At 42.6% G+C, this 21,133-nt stretch overlaps 2 protein-coding genes across 2 annotated transcripts in view; one reads left to right on the top strand and one right to left on the bottom strand.

Moving 5' to 3' along the window:
* Positions 1 to 142: 142 nt before the first annotated feature.
* LOC107533266 (uncharacterized) lies at positions 143 to 14,233 on the bottom strand. The gene is made up of 4 exons (XM_087816745.1): positions 14,097 to 14,233; positions 5,237 to 5,363; positions 4,967 to 5,039; positions 143 to 4,561 (listed from the first exon to the last, which is right to left on the bottom strand). Exons 1-4 carry the CDS (start codon positions 14,097 to 14,099, stop codon positions 3,256 to 3,258), a joined length of 1,509 nt encoding a protein of 502 aa, XP_087672871.1. The 5' UTR covers positions 14,100 to 14,233; the 3' UTR covers positions 143 to 3,255.
* A 2,065-nt stretch (positions 14,234 to 16,298) lies between these two features.
* LOC107533262 (uncharacterized) overlaps positions 16,299 to 21,133 on the top strand; it is a 36,738-nt gene continuing 31,903 nt past the window's right edge. Inside the window, 1 exon segment of the mRNA XM_016207864.2 lies at positions 16,299 to 16,426. Within this exon segment, the coding sequence (XP_016063350.2) occupies positions 16,424 to 16,426 (3 nt within the window). The 5' untranslated portion in view covers positions 16,299 to 16,423.

Raw genomic sequence — 21,133 nt, 5'->3', positions numbered from 1 at the left:
CCTCAGTTGAATCATAAAGAAGGTAACAAGTATCATTTATCTTTAGGAGTATGTGATAATACATATATATTTAATAAATATATATATTTATTTAACTGAGGTACTTTTTAGAAATGCGTCCAATACACTATAGGAAATATAGATAACAAGAAAAGCAAAAGCTGTTACAGACAACTGGTTGCTGGCCTTGCACTCCCTGCCAGCCCTAGATATATCTTGTTGAAAAGAAAAATGTCACACGTGTCCGTCATCACACGAAGCTACTCCATGGCCACAGTGACTCAGGATAAAAGCAAAGGCATTCACGTCTAGACGTGATGGAAGACAACAGGTTTCCAAAGAGTGAAAATAACAAACATTCCCCTTGTCTCACTATTATGATTTATGCGTCTTACGATTTAGGTTTAGTATTATTTTTTTCTGCCTTCTAAATAAAAATGAGTATCATCACCCAAGGTAGAATTAAATTCACTTCCTCTCAGAATGCAGTGCAGAAAGATGTCTTGCTTCTCTCAATGGCAATCACATCATCTGACACAAGGCAAAATACAACCAGCAATCCTGTTAGGTGTGGTTACTGTTACACGCCACAGTCACGTATGGTCCCTGGTCATTCCTATTATGTGAATTCATTTCATTACATCCCTTTTTACTACAGATGTGATTTGGTTGGTCTTTGGCTAGAGGGGACTAAGAAAACCATGATGAAAGTTTTAAATATTATTGATGAATAAAAAAGAGGTCTGTGTCAAAAGTTATAAGTATATAAAATTAAAATGTAATTTGAGGAAAACATGTCTGAATTTGTACACATATAATTGTGACACAATGTATAATTAAATGGAAAAAGTTACAAGTTGATCTGAAATTACATAATTACAATGGGATATTTAAATATACCCCAAGAAAAGAATAAACACAACAATAATTCTTAGCATAAGAGTGCTTGGGAAACAGTTAATAGTTCTTTAATAAGTACAGAAGCATTTATTGGAGGGAAAACGCACATAATTTTAATTACATACAACCAAAGATAACTGAAACATTGGGAGGTTACACGCAGCTCTGAGTTACAGGAAACATCCAGACGGAGCCTGAAACGAAGTAAGTGCTGTTTCTCACCTGGAGGGACGCCTCAGACAGGGACTGCACAGTGTGCAGAAGAACAAACTGTCACGCGGCTCCTTGGCACTGCGCCACTGTCGCTGTCACAGTGGGATCTGAATCACAGTCAGTAGTAATAGCGACAGGCCAAGGTGGTTACTAGTCAAATGAGACCTCATACAAATACAATCTAGAGAAGAGTGCCTACCCTTTACAAAACAGTCTCAACCATGACAGTCGACACCTGTTGCCACCATATGATGGACACCTATGGGCTTGCAGGAAAACCCAACCTAGGTGGGACCTTTCCTGTTGACTTCTGCACACCTGTAAAGCTTGCACCTGACATCAATGAAGTGAAGGGGTCACTGGTGGTCTTCAGGATATTCTTGGCTGGCGGGGCAAAGACTGAGGAAAACTAAAAGCAAAGGTTCACAAAAGCTCTATGCTTCTGTCTGTCTCCTTTACACAAGTGGCTTCAAAGCCAGTCTAATCCTATTTCACTTCTGCACTCAAGTTAGGCCTTGGTGATTTCTAACACGCAACCCAAAAGGCAATAGGTTGTGGAAAATGTAGTTCACAACATTCGTCACATGGAAATAACAGAGCCAGGAAGGGTCATCTCCAACTCTAGATCTTATTGTCCTATCACGGGTATTCTCTTCTTAATGCAAACTCCATAGTCCAAATCCCAGCCAAAAGCAATCATAAAAAGCAAAGGACAATAGATGAAACAATTCACATGGACTCGACTCTACAATGACCTTTGCTTCGTGCAAATACATGGCAAATATTTATTGAATAAAATAATACTAAATATCAAGTGTAACTGAAAAATTAAAGGCATGTACTGACAAGGAAATGGAGTAAGGCTCTTCAGGCCCATGAAAAGGCACTTTCGTGTTAAGATGGAATATATATGTGGGCGAGGCACATTCATTCAATACTTGCCACAGGAGGCCAGCAGGAAAAAATGAACAAATATCCAAGTATCATTTTTCAATGTTCCTTTTCATACAAAACTACAAAATTCCTTAAGTTAAACCTGCCTGGCCAGCATGGCTCAACGACTGAGCATCAACCTATGATCCAGGAGGTGACGGTTAGGTTCCCGGTCAGGGAACATGCCTGGGTTACGAGCTCAATCCCTGTCAGGGGGTGTGCAGGAGACTGCCGATCAATTACTCTCTCATCACTGATGTTTCTCTCTCTCCCTCTCCCTTCCTCTCTCTGAAATCAATAAAGACACATTTAAAAAAAAGTAAAACCTACTTGCATATTAGTAACCCACTGCCATTCACCCATGGCTGTAATAAACTTCAATACTGAAACACAAAATGTTTATTAACTGACTAAAAGGAAAAAATACCTATAAACATGGAAACTCTTGTTAAAGAGAACCTACAGAATTATATTACTTCAGTGTTTATCTGCATAAGTAAGTGGAACACCATACAAGGAGAATCACTTTAAGAATGAGTCCATGATAATGACCATATATGTCTAACATTTATAGCATTTCTTTCATGTTGTGAAATTTGGGGAGTATATGAATTAATTTGCACCAGGCTTTCAAGTACTAGTTATAGTAATATGATTTCCTTCCAGTGCAGTTTTCAAGCTACTCTGAAAGCATGTTAACAATTAAAAGGTTGTCTTCATTGTTCGTTATACAGTATCTATCTATCCAGTGTACATTCTCACAGGGTGCTGTAGCGCTATCAGGCAAAATGAAGGTTTTCCTATATTCTTTACATTCAATAGAATTCTCTCCACTGTTAGCTTTTTTCATGGCATTTCCAAGGAAAAGGGACAGCTAAAGGCTTTTCTATATTCTCTACATTTATACACAATCTCTCCATGTCATTCTTACATGTCCATGAACGGCTCTCCCACATTCCTTATATTCATAGATTTTCTCTTAGGCATGAGTTCTTTTAAAATTTTATAAAGAACTGAGATGACTGAAGAAGACCCTTCTACAATCTTTACATTGACAGGGCTTCTCTTCAGTGTGAGTTCTTTCATTCTCTAAACTGGGAGAAATTATTGCTTTCTAACACTCTTTACATTTCTAGGGTCCATCTCCAATCTGGATTATCATGTGATTGCAAAGCTGAGACAAATGAAGGTTCTCCCACACTCTTTACATTAACAGGGTTTATCTCTACAATGTTTTTTCACATGTCTACGGAAACTACTTGAGAAACTGAAGGTTTTACCACATTCCTTGCATTTGTAGGACTTTTCTCCACTGTGTGTTCTTGCATGTGCTCTAAAGTACATGGGAGAACTAAAAGCTTTTCCACATTGCTTACATTGATATGGTTTCTCTCCACTATGAGTGTTTTTGTGAATTTGAAAGTATTTTGGACAACTAAAGGCTTTCCCACATTGTTTACATTCATATGGTTTTTCCCCAGTATGACATCTTTCATGATATTTAAGGGAAGAGGGATAAATGAAAGATTTCCCACATTCCTTACATTCATGAGGCTTCTTTCCATCATGAGTTCTTTTATGATTTCCAAGATATCTGAGACAACTGAAGGCTTTCCCACATTCCTTACATTCATAGGGTTTCTCTCCAGTATGTGTTCTTTCATGAGTTCTAAGGGAAGAGGGAAACCGGAAGGCTTTCCCACATTCCTTACATTCATGAGGCTTCTTTACATCATGAGTTCTTTTATGATTTCTAAGATATCTGAAACAACTGAAGGCTTTACCACATTCCTTACATTCATAGGGCTTTTCTCCACTGTGCAGCGATTCATGACTTCGAAAGCTTTTTCGACAGCTGAAAACTTTCCCACACTCCTTACATTCAAAAGTGTGCTTGATCATGTGTCTTTGAAACATGGTGAGAGAACTCAAGGCTTTCCCACACTTCTTACACTCATACAGATTCTCTTGACTATGAGTTTTTGCATGTCTATATAAGATACTTAAATAACTTAAGGCTTTACCACATTTTGCACGTTCATAAAATTTTTTCCCAATATGAATACTTTTATGATTTCCAAGGGACCCTGAAGAACTAGTTTTACCACATTCCTTAGAGTCATAGGATTTATCATGCGTTCTCCCATGTTTATATAAGTTACTTAAATAACTGAAGGCTTTACCACATTTTGTACATTCATAGGGCTTTTCTCCACTGTGCTTCCTTTCATGTATTCGAATATATTGGCGATACTTGAAAGCTTTCCCACATTCCTTACATTTATAAGGCTTCTCTTCATATTCCTGACACTGGTTCAGTTGGGGTCCAGTGTGAGAGCTCATGTGGTTATTAAAGGATAAATAATGCATGAAGACTTGTCTACACAACCTGGATTCAGGCAGTTTTACTTCAGTAGGAGTTTTCTTCTTCTCATTATGATTTGGAATCTGGCTGAAGGTTTCTCTACAAAGACTACCATCCTTCCTTTTACAGAGACTTTCTACCATATGACTGCTGCAAAAATCAGAAGCATATTATTAATATTTTGTACATTCAGGACTTAAATTTATTAAGAGTGTGACAATGAAATTTTTATCATTTTCAAGGAAAGTGTGCGGTTTCTGTACATTCTGATTTTTTGAAAGTAGACATCCCAAAAGTTCGGAAACAGGGCTCAATCATAGATATTATGAAAACAGTAAAATTCATTAATGGTGTTTTTATATACTACTTCCAAATGTATTCATTTTTATGCACTAACAACTAGGTCACATTTGAGAAAATATTTTGATGAAAATATTCGCAGAATCAGTAAATTTGAAGCTTGACTGATATGACTGAATTGCCTGTTTTTAAAATTTGATTACATATTAAGCTTCTTTTGTGGGACATTGCTTTCTCATGCCAGGTGTGACTCACCTAAGATTTACTCCATAATTTTCATAGTGATCTTCACTGTCATGGTCATCACATTTTTCTTCCAAAATACATACTAGAAAAAAGCATCATAAATTATTAAAGAATATAAAAAATGGTTAGATTTGAGGTCCATGATGAAATGTGATCATGCCCAATTTAATTATCAATGTATTCCCTTTCCACATTTCAGCTCTTGAAACAGCACTGATGAGCAAGCAACATTAGTGTTCTAATTGGCTAAATAAGCAAGTAAGAAGTTGTCATCACTACCTATTGATGCCAGGTTCCAGAAGGTTTCCTGCATCACATCTCTGTAGAGTTTCTTCTGGGTTGGATCCAGGAAAGCCCACTCCTCCATGGTGAACTCCACATTAACATCCTCAAAGGCCACTGAGTCCTAAAACATCCCACACATGTATACAGAAGGATGGGTGAGACAGATAGCACTGGGGATCTATACACAATTCATTCAAAGTTCACATATGACATGTGGTCCCCAACATTCATTCTATGATTTGGGTGTCAGACTATTATTTATTGGCCACATTCACTTCCTCATGAACACATGGAATTTATTGCTACCTTTTTTATTTTAATCATTTCAAGTCTTCATCTAATGTCAGGGTAAAGAGCACTTTGAAGATATTCTATACAAGTAACAAAATATATATGCACAGCTGGTGTGGCTCAGCAGTTGAACATCACCTATGATCCAGGAGACTGAGGTTCATTTCCCAGTCAGGGTACATGCCCAGGTTGCAGGCTCAATCCCCTTGAGATGGGGGGCTTGCAGGAGGCAGCTGATCAATGACTCTCTCATCATTAATGTTTCTCTCTCCCTCCCTCCCTTCCTCTCTCTGAAATCAATAGACTTTTTTTTTTTTAAACAAATATCAAAATATATTCCTATTTTAAGCAGATCGATCCCTGGTGACAAAACTCATTTCCTTTAAAACCAACATATGATGCAGCACTCCATGAAGCACACTGTCATATCTGCATGAAGTTTTAATGACTATGAATAAAATAAAGGCATGGAAACTTTCTCTTGTATTCGTATCACAAACAGAAGAGGCCAGGAGGTCTGTGAAAATTCAACTTGTAACAAAATGCAGTTGACCATATTGTCCTAGAATACTCCAGATTATTAGAAGTAGTCAGATCCACCTGACTGAAACTATTCTTGTGGAGGAGTATGAATTATAATTTGTTTACATAATATTTATTAATGAGTCAGGTTGACCTTCTTTTGTCTGTCTCATTTCATGGAGCTAGGAAGTTATCAGAGTTAGAGCTCAGGCATGAGGAAAGCTGGTCAACTTAGACCGCTACAAAATTCCTATACTCATGAGCCTCCAGGCTACTCCATACCAATTTTTAGGACACATAGACACATGCATTGAAATGATAAGATCACACACAAAAAAAGTCTTTCTGGAAGAACTGTAACAGTGTAACCTGGGCCTTGACCTTGAGGAACAATTTAAGACTTGGCATGTGCAAGCCCATCATTGAAATACACAATATTTTCATGTTGAATCGGCACATGATTACAAAATACATAAGGTACCAGGGGTGTATTGAAAATATCAGGGGTAAAACTTTCTAAAGATTTGTGTAACCACTATGTTCTATACATGAAACTAATACAAAATATAATTAAATGTAAACTGTAATTGAAATGTAAAGTATAATGAAAGCATATATGGTGTTCATGGATAGGAAGAATTAATATCATTAAAATGTCCATACTACCCAAAGCAATCTATAGATTCAACACAATTCCTATCAAGATACCAATCGTATACTTCACATAACTAGAACAAATATTCCAAAAATGTATATGGAAGTACAAACCACCCTAAATAGCTGCAGCAATCTCGAGAAAGAAGAACAAAGCTGGATGAACCACACTACCTAATATCCAACTATACTCAAGGCCATAGTAATCAAAACAGCATGGCACTGGCATAAAAACAGACATATTGGTCAATGGAACAGAACAGAGATCCCAGAAATAAACCCATGCCTTTATGGTCAACTAATACTTGACAAAGTAGGCAAGAACATACAATGAATAGACTGTTTTAGTCTATTCGATAAATGGTGTTCAGGAAATTGGACAAATACATGCAAAAAACCAAAGAAACTAGACCAGCTTCTTACACCATACACAAGAATAAACTCAAAATGGGTTAAAGACATAAATGTAGCCCTAGCTGGTTTGGCTCAGTGGTTAGAGTCTCGGCCCATGGACCGAAGGGTCCCAGGTTTGATTCCAGCCAAGGGCACGTACCTTAGTTGCAGGTTCTGCCCCGGTCAGGATGCGAGAGGGAGGCAACCACTCAAAGTGTCTCTCTCACATCGATGTTTCCCCGCCCCCCACCCTGGCCCTCCCTTCAACTCTCCCTAAAAAAACAACAAAATAAAACAATAACAAAAAAATCAATGGAAAAAGTATCCTCAGGTGAGGATTAACAAAAGGGGGAGAAGGGGGATAAAAAGAAAGCAAAAAATCCAGATTATATGTTTTAAAACATGGGCAAAGGACCTGAATTGACACTTCTCCAAAGAGGACAGATGGCCAGTAGACATGAAAATGCTAAATGTCACTAATCAGAGAAATGCAAATTAAAACCACAATGAAAAATCACCTCACACCTGTCAGAACAGCTACCATCAATAAATCCACAGATGACAAGTATAAATATGGAGTTTCCTCAAAAAATTAAACATGGAACTGCCTCCTGACCCAGCAATTCCATTCTAGGAAAATAACCAAATAAACCCAAAACACTAATTCAAAAGGAAATATGCACCCCTATGTTCATTGTAGCATTATTTACAATAGTCAAGATCTGGAAGCAGCAAGCCCTGCCGGTGTGGCTAAGTTGGCTGCGCCTCATCCCCAGTACCCGCAGGTTGCCGGCTCCATTCCCCGTCCTGGACATGCTGGGGTTGCAGGCTGGATCCCTGGTAGGGCAGTGCAGGAGGCAGCCAATCGATCAATCAGTGTCTCTGTCTCTACCTCTCCCTTTCTCTCTCTCTCTAGAAATCAATTTTAAAATGTTTTTAAAAATTAAAAAAGAAAAAAGGTTTGGCAGCTGCTCAAGTGCCCACCAGTAGGTAGACAAAAAAAGCTGTGGAAAAATGCATTGTATTACCCTCTATTGCATGAACAATAGCCAATTCATTATAGATTTAAATGTGAAAGATAAAACTAGGCCACTTTTAGGAGTCACAGGTAAAATGATTTATTGACACAAGAATGGAGAGAATATTCTCATATAAGAAAATAAGTAAGTGATCAAGCTTGAGACTGATAAATTTAAATATATTAAATTTAAGGTAATTAAAAAATAAGCAAAAAAGGGGAAGAAAAGGATCTGTAATACATGCAATATAAAAGGGTTTCCAGAGTAAAAGTGGACAGACACATAATTTAAAAATGGAAAATGAAACAAAACATAATTAACAGAAGACAAAAGATCATATATAAAAAAAGTTTATTACTTCGGTATTAAGGGAATAGAAAAATAAAATATGTGGTAGGTTACATTTCATAGTGATCAAAACAAAATTAATCAATTTCATAATCTTGTGTTGAAGACCACAGTGAATAAATAATTAAATTGTGCACAAATGGAGGAAGTGTGGGGTGATACATTCCATTGCTGGCTGCCTATAAATGTGAACTTCCTATCTACATCCTTATCTACATCCCAGCAATTTTTTAAGGATGTCCACAGAATTTACTGCATATTTGCATGTGGATATTCATACAAGGGTGGCATAGAACTGATATTAAAAAGATATGGCTCGGCCAGGCGTGGCTCAGAGGTTGAGTGTCGACCTAGGATCCAGGTGATTGGGGTTTAATTCCCGGTCAGGGCACATGCGCGGGTTGTGGGCTCCATCAATGACTCTCTCATCATTGACGTTTCTCTCTCTCTGCCCCTCTCCTTTCCTCTCTCTGAAATCAATAAAGATATATTACAAAAAAAAAAAAGATCTGGTGTAGCCTTAGCCAGTTTGCTCAGTGGTTAGAGCATCGGCCAGTGGACAGAAGGGTCCCGGGTTTGATTCAGACAAGGGCACGTACCTAGGTTGAAGGCTCAATCCCTGGTCCTGTCAGGGCTCATGCGGGAGGCAACCAATTGCTGTGTCTCTCTCACATCGATGTTTCTCTCTCCCTCTCCCCCACTCTCTCTGAAATATCCTCGGGTAAGAATTAAAAAAATAATAATAAAAAGCTCTGGTGTAAAATGATACTGAATTACAATGTTGTATGCCAGAAATTTATATGTTATTAACCAATGTTAGCTCAATTTTTTCAACAACAAAAAAAGTGCTACAAACTGATTTTTAAAAAATCTGGAGGATTTATCAATAGAAAAATAAAGCAGAATATTGCACAATATGCAGTGTTACCTATTCTAGAACTGTTATGATCTCCTGCACAGGCAGGTGGATATCCACCCAAAATTTGGTTCAGATGTATACACAAGTGACAACATACACACCTAGAGGGTATTGAAAGAGCTTGGCACTCATATGGAAATGTCTGGGGAGAGCAGGGCAGGCCTCTCCAGCAGGTGGGAAATACCTTGAAAGAGCAAGGAAAGGAGCTTGGGTTTTTTACTGAGCTACAGGGTGGGTTAGGGTGAGAGTTCAGGACAGGGGCAGGGCTTTCTGTGAATTAAATCACTTGCCAGAACCAAAGGAAGAGCACCTGGACTTTATCAGTAGGTACACAAGTGGGGCACAAGGGGATGAAGGAGGGATAAAGGTTCACAGCTGTCAGCGGTAAACATCAAGAAAGGAGTCATAAAGCAGCTTAGTCCTCAGAAGAAAAAAGCCAAGAAACTTAAAAGCAACAACTGTTCTATTAGACGACTGAGGTTACAGGGTCTCCAAAATTAGAAGCGAAAAAAAGGGCTGCACTATTCAGTGGATAAAGAATGCAAAGGAAAGAAACACAAGCATTGGAATCAGCTCAGATGAGCAGCCTGCTTCCCCCAGGACAGAAGGAAAGCCACTTTCAGAAGGTCCCACATTCTAGACTCTCCAGGTTGACACAGAACCCCTGGAGTGGAACAGCCCCTGGGGAAGGAGGGGAGGGACACCTGAGCAGCCCCAGGAATGAAGTCTGGGAGCCCCAACACCTCCTCCCCCTGGGGATTAATGGAAGTATGGTGGGTAGTTAGACAGACAAGGGCAGAGCAAGGACGATGGACCAGATACAGAAAGTCAGCAGGGTGAAAAGCCCTGGATGCCTAGCAACAGACAATTGCAGGGTGGGACCTCATCCCCAGGGTGACATTTCCTCCCCTACCATATATGGCTGGTCCTTTCCTCCCTAGAGATAACATCTAGGCCTCAGTAGTATTTCAGCTCCGGGCCCAGAAAAGCAGCAAAACCAGTCACAGCTGACCTCACAACCAGCTGCACTGGATAATGACCCTCTGCCCTGGTGGAGACCAATCAATCAGTGGAGACCCTGACCCTGAAAAGACACACCAGGAAAGCTGCTGGATAGTCTATTGAGATCTTCCCCTGGGACCTCCCCTAAAATACCCACCCGAAAAACCCTAAGGATGGAGGGCCAGAGATCCCTTTCTCCTCCCCACCAGGCTTGTCACCTTTACCTTCCTCTTCTAACCTCCAAGGGCCCTTCTTTACCTCTATAAATTATTTTCTAAGCCCATTTCTTCTAATTACTTCTTCCACCTCTGTGATTTACCAAATACATGTTCTCTTATAGTTTGAGTCTTGGCTCTGAATTGTTTCCTAGCCGGAACTCAAGTACCAAGGTTGCTGAGCCCAGGTCCCCTCTGACCCCACCAGTCTAACACCTGGTGCCCTTCATGCCAACAGAAATGCTCCCTCTCAGGCCTCAGCTCACAGTGGGGAAGTGCTCAGCTAGATTCAGTGTAAGGTTCTGACCCCAATGAACTCCAAAACTCACAATCACTAATCCAGGACAGACTCCTGACTTTCCTATACTTTCTCAATGTGCAGGAATTACACTGAGTGCACCTACACTGTGGATGAAAAAGTCCCACCTATGTCTAGAAACAGGCCCAGGGGACCCACAACTAAAACCCCAGAAGGGGCTTCACCTCCTCCCCCATGTGCACCTACACTCCCAGCTTTCCAGGGCTGTAGCTTCTCATTGTAAAGGTTCCTTCCATGGTGGGAGGTAGGACACCTGCAGCAGGAGGCTCCCCAGGAAAAAATCAGTGGCCCTTCAGGTACTTCCTTTTGCAGGCTCAAGTGGGAGGGCGGCTTCCTTAGCTTAAAGTAACTGGCCTCAGACTTCTGCTCCCACTGAAGTGGCTCTGGGCCGCCACTGATGTTTTAAAAGACACAAAGTGAACGTTAGAATAATCAGCAAAGTAGCTCAAACCCAGTGTTCACGTGCAAAGTGGGAAATAAAACTGTGAGGCACTTTGCAGGCTCAACAAGAAAATCAACAAGTATCTACTGCAATGCAAAAAAATAAAAATTAAAAAAAAAGGATGTTATTATTTCTATGGCAAATTTTGTTTTATAAACTATTAATCACACTTCAACACATCTGGTCTAAATCCTGAAAATCCATTGACTCACTCAATATAAAGAATAGGTCTTTCAATATTCCTACCCCCACTGGGAGGAAAAAAAGGGAACAAGAATTTAACACCTGCAATGTAACAATGACATATTTTATTTCTCTGAAAGTCACCGCTCTCTGGCACCTTTGGAAATATTTTATACCGTGTTTCAAGTTGCAGTGATTAAATAAATTTGTGTTCATTGAAAACCTGAGACTAAAATAAAGTGAATACATGTTTAAAGGTGACAAACTCGGGGAGAGGCAGCACTGATCTAGAACACCCAGGAAAGTTACCCAAGAGGAACCACTCAAAGGCCTTCCCATAGGACCCCTGTGCCCAGGAAAGGTCCTGGATAAGAGAGGAACAAAGATTTTATGCAAAGTAGTTCCACATGGTTATTAGCAACTGTTCTCTCATGTAAAATATCCATATACACAAAATAAATCTTTTAAAAAGTCACCCATTGATTGTGGGAAAATAATAAACAATTAAAATATTGAGTCTGTTTTATTAAAAAAAGGGACAACAGGCCCACAATGGATCACTTGTGTTAAGTAACATAACGAAAACAAACTTAACATAGTCATGAGCCACATAACAAGGTATGGTCAACAACAGACCCCATATAAAATGGTGGTCCTATAACATTATAACAGATTTGAAAAATTCCTATCACCTAGTGATGTCGTACCCACCATGATATCACAGGGCAACGCCTTACTCAGATGTTTATAGTGACGCTGGGGTAAACAAGCTCACTATGCTGCCAGTTCTATAAAAGTATAGCACATACAATTACATACAGTACATTATACTTGATAATAAACGACTACGGTACTGGCTTATGTGTTTACTATAATATACTTATTGTCTTTATTTTAAAGTGTACTCTTTCTACTTAGTAAAAGAAAAGGTTGCTGTAAAACAGTATGCTGTTTTTTGCAGGCAGCAGCCTCAGAGATCTTGTGTTTGCTGTGTCTTTCGATTGCATCATTTTCTCCTGTGCTTGATTTAATCTGTTGTATAAATGTCGTGGCCCAAGTGCGCAGTGTTATGAAGTCTACAGTACTGTACAGTGTCATCCTAGGCCTTCATATTCCCTCACCAACCACTGCCTCATGCAGAGCAGTCCCCAGTCCTGCCAGCTCCGTTCAGGGGAAGTGCCCTATACAGGTGTACCATTCTTTATCTTGTACACCATATTTTTTACTGTACCTTTTCTATGTTTAGAATCACAAATACTACTACTGCATTACAATCGCCTACAGTATTCAGTACAGTAACAAGTTGTACAGATTTGTAGCCTAGGAACAAAAGGCTTTATATATCATATAGCCTAAATGTGTAGTAGGCTACACCATGAAGGTTTGTGTAAGTGAATTGAAAACAACAAAATTGCCTAAGGTGTACTCCCCAGGCTGAAGGGTGTATGACTATATACTTTTTTAAAAATTGAAATGTGTTTTTATTGATTTTAGAGAGGAAGGGAGAGGAAGAGAGAGATGAAAGAGAAACATCAATCGGCTGGCTGCCTTCTGCACGAACCCTACTGGGGATTCAAGGCTGATACCCCTGCATGTGCCCTGACCAGGAATCCAATGGGCCACCTCCTGGTGCATGTGAGGTTGCTCGAACCAACTGAGCCACACCTGCTGGGCGTGCCCAACTATTTTTAACTGCAGTTTAAACCTCTCCCAGGAATAAAATTTTAAACCAATCGCTCTGGAACTTCCTGATCAACACTAATCTGCCTAGTAAGACTCCTGCGGTTGTTCCTTCTCCTAAGGAAAGGTGACCTTGCCTGAAACAATCCTTTCTTTTCGTTTGCTATTAACCTCTTAGTCACATTACATTTCTGCCTATTTTAAAACCTTCCATTTCATACAGCTCCTCTGAGATTCTGTTTACTAGCTGGGATGCTGCCCCACTCATGAATGGGGAATAAAGCCAATTAGATCTTCAAATGTACTCAGTTGGATTTTGTGTTTTAAACACTTTGAAATGCACCACAAAAGCAAATTGTTGATAAAGACGCTGTGACTCAGAGACGGGAAGATGGTGTTTGAGATTCGGGAGAGAGATTGGAAATGCAGGCTTTTGTCGCAGAGCTAGGCCTGGAGTGGGTTTCAGACCTGGCTCCACAAACATGAAAACTCAGGAGAAAACGGGATCCTTCTGGGGAGAAAGGCACAGGGGACCCCACAGACCACAGCTACTCCCCGGAGACCAGTGACTGTCCCAATGGCCCTCCCGGTGGTCATCACACCAACTGGGGAGACGCGGGAATGTCGGTGCGGAGCTGCCCAGACCCGCTCGGGAGCCGAAGGTCCCCGCAGAGCAGTGACAAACTGGACGCCGGCGTCACGCCTCGCGGTCAGTCCCAAACTGCAAGCCCGAGGGGACGGAAGTTTGAGCGGAGCCTCCGGGGGCCTTGGGTCCGCAGACTCCGGACCTGACAGTGGAGAGACGGTCGCGCCGGGGCGACTGGACCAGCCCCTCCTCCCGGGCTCGGCACCCGGCCGCGCACTCACCATTTCTAGGCTGCCTGGGTCTCCCTGAGTCCTTCCTCCAACTCCCACGACCCGTTCGGATCACAGGTGGACAGATGAGGGCAGAGCAACGTGGGACTTTAAGGCCAAGGGAGAGCAATCCCAGCGCAGTGGCAGCGAGAGGCCCTTCCGCAACGTTGCAGAGCGTAGCCACACCCACCGCCCCACAGTAGCCACACCCACCGCCCCACAGTAGCCACACCCACCTGCCCACAGCTACAGCTACGACAGACAGTTCGCAAGACATCGCCCCCTGGTGCCTGACTTACACAGGCCTGAGCCCAAAGCACGCAGAGCTCCTCCTGTCCGGGGATATTTGCATTGAAACGCGGCGCTGAAAGTCCACCAAGGAACTGTGTGGATTTGCCAAAAAGGTGCACGGGTTCAGGTACCAGGGATGCACTGGATGGGTAGATATCCTTCCACAATTATACAGTCAGATTCCGAAAAGGTGCATTGTAACCAAAAAGAAGTCATCCTTTCCAGAAGGGAAAAAAATGACTTCTGGGTATTTAGAATGGTTAGCTTTAGAAAATGTTCCTGACATGAAAAAATTTCTCCACCATAAAAAATACAAGTGGATCGTTATGATTTCTCACTGGAGATTCAATCACTCCCTGAGGTCATGAGCCACCCCTTACTTGTGGCTACACTGTTTAATCCATCAATAATGAGACTTCTCAGAAACCTGGGTTTCACCTAAATAATCCCCCTGCGTGGTGAGTCTGAGATACTAGCATAGCATTCCTTCTGGCAATGATGGAATCACTCCCTGCCAGGCCTCCCCTCCATATCGTATGCACAGATACCTGTCCTGACAGGTATCCTCTCTCCATTGCCTGGGGAAATGCTCACCTTTAGAATCATCTGAAACAAACAGCCCCACCCACACTGCAGCAACAACTCCATCACGTCTGGGACACAGAAGAACCCCTGCAGGCCATCTGACACAGGGAGCCTGAGGGCCAGAATCAAAGAACCACAAGTAACCTCAATGGCAAGAGAAAAGGAGGGCACACGTTTCCACCACCACTGATCCAAACCGGCTAGGGCTGGTAATTTGATTTTTGAAAAAGATGCTAAGAATGAGGAAAGAATATTCTTTTTAAAAATTGGTGCTGGGACAACCAAACAGCAACATGCAAAAGAATTAAGTTGGATCCTTACATTACACCACATATAATAATTTACCAAAATAGATCAAAGACCCCTATCTGAAGTAAAACTATAACATTCTTAGAAAACCCATAGGGGAAAATATGACCTTGGATTTGGCAAACAATTTTTCAATATAATACAAAAATGGTAAAATTAAAATAGTGTTTTGTTATATCAGTCCAAATAGGACTTGATTACCTTAGGGCAGCGATTTTCAACACTGGTGTGTGGCAAAAGACAGACTGGTGTGCCACGAGAATTTTTAAGACATGCAATACCTAACTAGTCAGAAGCACTGGCCTCTTTTCCCTTAGATTGTCAAATTAAAATGAGAACCACCAACACAACAATAGCCATCCGGCGTGAATGAATCAAAATTATACCTATTTCTTGGTCAGACTGGCAAATATATATATTTTTTGGTGTGTAGCAGAACTTTAGTCATTAGTTTATATGTGCCATGAGATGAAAAAGGTAGAACATTGATGCCTTAGGGATATTACAGCCTTTTACATTTCAAAGTTCTCTAACGATACAGTTTTTAAAAATTATCTCAAATAAATTTCCCTCTAGTGTAAACCGCACACCTGAGAATTTAATGAATGGTCCAGGCTGCGAGGTTCCTACTTCCCACCAGAGCCAAGTGCTTGGGAGGCCGGGCATTTTTTAAAGTACGGAATGAACGGGGGTGGGGAAGTGATGGGTGGGAGACTCCACGCTGTCAACAGTACAAGATCAAATGGAGCCAGACCAATTATATATGGTGAGGTGACTTTTAAGGGCATGTAGTTGTAAAAAAGGATCACAGTTCCACCAGTGACCACGCAACATTGTATTTCAACGCAAAAGTCCCACGGAAAACGAGTTCCAGAGGGCCTTCTGCGCAGCGGAGATAGCTCTGTCCGGCTGTCACTCAGGCGCGAAAGAACAGGGCCTTTCGAACTGTCCAATCAGGGGTGGCCCAGGGCAGGTGGGCGGGGCGATGGTCCTCAACCCGCCCGGACGTCCTGCTCGCTCTGGCCGTCCTGGGGGTCGGGGGTCGCTCGCCCTTAGAGGCCCCGGGCTGCCTTGCCGCAGGCTCTGTGGGGTTGGGACCTGTCCTCTTACCAGAAATCGCCGGGAGGACGCCAGGGGACCCAGGAAACCTAAAAATGGTGAGTGCGCGAGGCCAGGCTGCGGAGGCAGGGACGAGGTACTGGTTGCCACCGCCTTTTGCTGACCCGGCCTCCCCAAGGTCAAGTGCAGAAGCCGGGGAGCTGCCTTAGGACCTCGGTCCGCTCCCGCGCGCAGCGTGGGGGTGTGGCCGGCAGCGGGACCCCGCGTCGTGTCCCGTCGCTGCGCGCGGCGGTTTCCGTCTCCCCGGGCCGCTCTGCTCCCGCAGCCCCGCGTCCACCCAGATGGTGCGGTGATCACGGGAAGGGTCGTAAGAGAACAATCGCGAGTTATTCTCGGGTCCGTGCGTCGGAGGAACTGATCTGCGGGGTCCTCGGCCCCTCCTTTCTCCCCAGGGGGCTCCTGTTTCCTCCTGAGTTTTCCAAATGTTTGGGAAGCACGGTCTCAAATCCACAACCCTGCTCCTACCCCAATCTTCCTAACTGCCTAAATTTCCAAATCCCCTCCCCCCCCATTCCCAAACGCCAACCTCCCCTCTCCGATTCAAGCATCAATATCATCTATTTGTCTTCTGGGGTGCATTTCAACAGACCCATATTTTAACTGTTTATCATTTTTCCCATAGTCAATGGGTGGCCTTTAAATAGGGCTAATTTTTTGTTTGTGGATATTTTACATGAGAGAAAAGTAGCGAATAACCACTTGCAACTAGGTTGTATAAAATTCTTATGCCGGACCTCCCAGGATAGTTCCTGGGCACAGCCAGCCTATGGGAAGTCCTTTGGGTGTTTGGGTGGAGGTTCCTCTTGGCAAACTTTTCTGGGTGATCTGTCAGCACTGTCCCTCTTTAGGTTTGTCACCTGTAAAAGATATATTCGCTTTATTTATGGATTGTTCAAACACTGGGTTTGTGTCTTTTAAAATATCAGTGGTTACCCAAAGCTACTCCAGTGGGGAGCAGAGAGCCCTGTGGTCGGTGATCCAAACTAAGCACACACACACCCAGAGCCTGCAAAGGGAAGTACTTGAAGGCCCAGTTGGTTCTTCCTGGGGAACCTCCCCCTGCAGGTGTCCTACCTGCTCACACCCACCATCTAACTTGCCTTTACACCGAGAAGCTACAGCCCTGGAAAGCAGGGGATGCAGGAGCACATGGGAGAGAGGGTGACGCCCCTTCTGGGCCTGTTTCTAGGCATATGGGTTGGAGTTTTACATCCACAGCGTAGGTGCACTCAGAATGTAATCCATGCACATTGAGAAAGTCAGTAAAAGTCAGGGGTTCTGTGTCCTGGGTTAAGGTTCATGAATTTGGGAGTGTATTTGGGTCAGAACCTTAAACTAAACCCAACGGAGCGTTTCCTCACTGTGAGATGAAGCCTGAGGGAAGGAGTGTTTTTTCCTGGGGAGAAGAGGGTATTGGAGCTCCCAGACTTTATTCATGGGGCTGCTCAGGTGTCCCTCCCCTTTTTCCCTGGGGACTAACCCCACTCCGGGGGTTCTTTCTCAACCTGGAGAGTCCAGAATGTGGAACCTTCTGAAAGTGCTTTCCTTCTGTCCTGTGGGAAGCAGAATGATCATCTGAGCTGATTCCAACACTTGTTTCTTTCCTTTGGATCCTTTATTGGAATAGTGTAGCCCTTTCGCTCTAGTTTCCCTGAAAACTTGGGCTCTGAAACTGTGTCATTGACAGATAGGAGGTGAGGAAAGCAAGAAAATTGTAAAAATAGAGTTTTTCTTCTGTTTAGGCAAGAGAACCTCAAGATGGTGAGGTGAATGTATATAAGTACATTTTTCTATTTCACATCAGTTTTTATATGTGTGTTCCTAAAGAACTTGTTAAAAAGCTAAAGCAATTTAATTTCTATCTTTTTTTGAAAATATGTTTTTATTGATTTCAGAGACAAGAAGGGGGAGAGAGAGAGAGAGAAACATCAATGATGAGTCATTGATGCTGCCTCCTTCAGACTCCTAGTGGGGATCTAGCCCGAAACCTTGGCATGTGCCCTAACTGGGAATCTAACCATGACCTCCAGGTTCATGGGTTGACCCTTAACCACTGAGCCATGCCAGCGAGGCAAATTTCTATCTTAATTGATGTGAGGAGAACTACTGAAAGCTCATGTAAATCTTTGAAAATCATACTACATTTAGGAGCTAAACTCAAACCCTAATGCATTATAATATGCTACTTACTCCTGAAAATACCCCTGGTGTGAAATATAGGAGGACAAACTATGCTACTGTGTGTCCTTTTGGTTAGCAAGAAATTTGAAAATTTTTATTTTGTATGGTTTACATTTTGTAACTGTTAGTACATAAAGAAATTAAGTGGTTTCCAAAGATTTTCTGACAGACTGTGGCTTGTGTTTTCATTATCTTAATACTGTGTTTTACTGAGCAGAAGTTACTCATTTTATTTTAGTCAGACATCATTTTTTTCTACCTTGGATTTTACTTTTGTTGCTGTATCTGAAAATTAATCACTAAACCAAGGTCATAGATTTTCTTCTATGTTATCTTCTAGAAGTTTTTTAGTTTTGCATTTTATACTAAATCTGTGATCCATTTTGAGTTCATTTTTGTGAAAGATGTAAAATCTGTTTATAGATACTTTTTTTGCTTATTGATGTTTTTCTTGCACCATTTGTTGTAAAAACTATGTTTTCCCACTGAATTGCCTTTAGTCCTGTCAAAGATCAGTTCAGTATACAAGGGTTGGCAAACGTAGATTTACAGTTGTTTGTATGGAAAATAATACAATAAATGATCAATAAATAATATAAGAATAAACTCTGTGTTTCATGTACTCACAACTGAGCCACACTGGCCAGGGCCTGATTGGGTGTTTTTGCTTCCTCATGTTCCAAATGACTGGCTTGATTCTCAGCATCCTCTACTCTACTGTTGATTCCCTGCAAGTTATTCTTCACTTCAGTTCATGTAGCCTTCATTTCTGACTGCTGCTTTTTTATGGTTCGTATGTCCTTTTTCGTGCTGTTGAAGTTTTCACTGAGTTCCATGAAGTTCTCACTAAGTTCCTTGAGCATCCTTATAACCATTGTTTTGAACTCTGTGTCTAGTAATTTGCTTGCCTCCATTTCACTTAGTTTTTTTTCTGGAGATTTCTCTTGCTCTTTCATTTGGGGCATGTTTCTTTGCCTCGGCATTTTGGCTGCTTCCCTGTGTTTGTTTCTATGTATTAGGTAGAGCTGTATGTCTCCCAGACTTGGTAGAGTGGCCTTGTGTAGTAGGTGTTCTGTAGGGCCCAGTGGCGCAACTCCCGTCACAAGAGCTGGGTGTTCCAGGTGCACACCTGTGTGGGCTGTGTGCACTTCCTGTTGTAGTTGAGCCTTGGTTGCTGTTTTCTCACTGGGAGAGATTGGCCCCCTAGGCCAATCAGCTGTGAGGACCAGCTGCAACTACAGTAGAGGAGCTGCTGTGCAGGAGTTGACCCTATGGAGCAGGACTTGCTTCAGTGGGGCTTTGGTGCTCATCAAGGCCACCCCTTGAGTGTGACACTTGTGGAGGTGGTAAGGTTGTAATCTGGTGGGGGTCTGAAGCTGTCCACCAGGTGCACTGGCTCTGGGGCCTCCTGGGAAGTGCAGTCATCCACTGCTTGTGCCCTGCTTGGGGCCACCTAACACAGGCTACAGTGTGATCTGCAGATGGCTGCTACTTGTGTTGGGCTTAGAGGTGCCCAGGAGAGGCCTAGCTAGAACCAAGGCTGGCTGCTGCTAGTGCTGGCCCTGGGGCCACTTAGGGTAGAGAGTATGCAGAGGCCAGATGCTGCTCATTTGAGAGATTTTAGGAAAGTCTGAAGCATGAGGCAAGAGTCGCCAGTTGTGTAGAAAAGCAACTGGAAACAGTTTGGATAAGCCGGTAGGTTAGGTGGGACAAGGTCTCGGAATCACCAGGGTGGACAAATAGTGTGAACCAAGCTGATAGAGACTCAAATATGGTGCTTGTCGGTAGGCTCTTTCATGGGGAGGGCTCAGCAAAGGAACAGTGGCCTCTGCCAGCACTTTTGTCTGGCAGAAAGCTATTCCCCAGCTCTTGCCCTGAGGTCAGACCATTTAGTTCCCCCTTGTATGTCCCTGGTTCCTTTCAGGGTGCTGCCCCTGTGCTGGAGCTCAGAGGGAGTGAGTTCAAATGAGTCCGTGCATGGGCCCTTTAAGAGGAACTGCCTGGGACTCCAGCAGCCTCCATGTCACTCAGCCACAGACCCCACTGGTGTTTACAGCCCAAAATTATGGGGATTTCTTTTCCTGGCACTGGAACCCGGGGCTGGGTGTCTTGTGTGGGGCTGGGACCCCTCGCTCCTCAGGGGCGACCTCTGCAGCCAAGATATATCTCCTGATTATAAACCACCACATGTAAGTGTGGGACCAGCCCGTTCCATGGTTCCACCCCTCCTACCAGTCTTGATGTGGCTTCTTTAACTTCCTACTTGTAGGACTTCCATTCAGCTAGTTTTCAGGTGGTTCTGAATGATGGTTGTTCTGAAGTTTAGTTGTATTTTTGGTTTGCTTGTGGGAGGATTTGAATACTGCATTAACCTATGCTGTCATCCTGACCAGAAGCCGAAACATCAATTTTTGTTGTTTTACTTATTTATGCATTCATTGGATGATTCTTGCATGTGCTCTGACCAGGCACCAAACCCGCAACCTTGGTGTATGGGGACAACACTCTAACCAACTGAGCCACCCAGTCAGGTGTCTCATATTTTCTGATTTCTGGTTCTGGCC

Source organism: Miniopterus natalensis, chromosome 4, assembly GCF_054644295.1.
Source record: "Miniopterus natalensis isolate mMinNat1 chromosome 4, mMinNat1.hap1, whole genome shotgun sequence".
In the NCBI taxonomy this organism is placed as follows: Eukaryota; Metazoa; Chordata; class Mammalia; order Chiroptera; family Miniopteridae; genus Miniopterus; species Miniopterus natalensis.
The sequence above is the reverse complement of the archived record's forward strand: the minus strand, read 5'-3'. Positions and strand labels throughout refer to the sequence as shown.

What these genes read in the sequence shown, in the direction of transcription:
- LOC107533266 (XM_087816745.1), bottom strand. An exon ending in CTGGAACCTGGCATCAATAG is followed by an intron (nt 5,040 to 5,236) that starts GTAGTGATGACA and finishes GCTTTTTTCTAG; the next exon opens with TATGTATTTTGGAAGAAAAA. An exon ending in AATTATGGAGTAAATCTTAG is followed by an intron (nt 4,562 to 4,966) that starts GTGAGTCACACC and finishes TGATTTTTGCAG; the next exon opens with CAGTCATATGGTAGAAAGTC.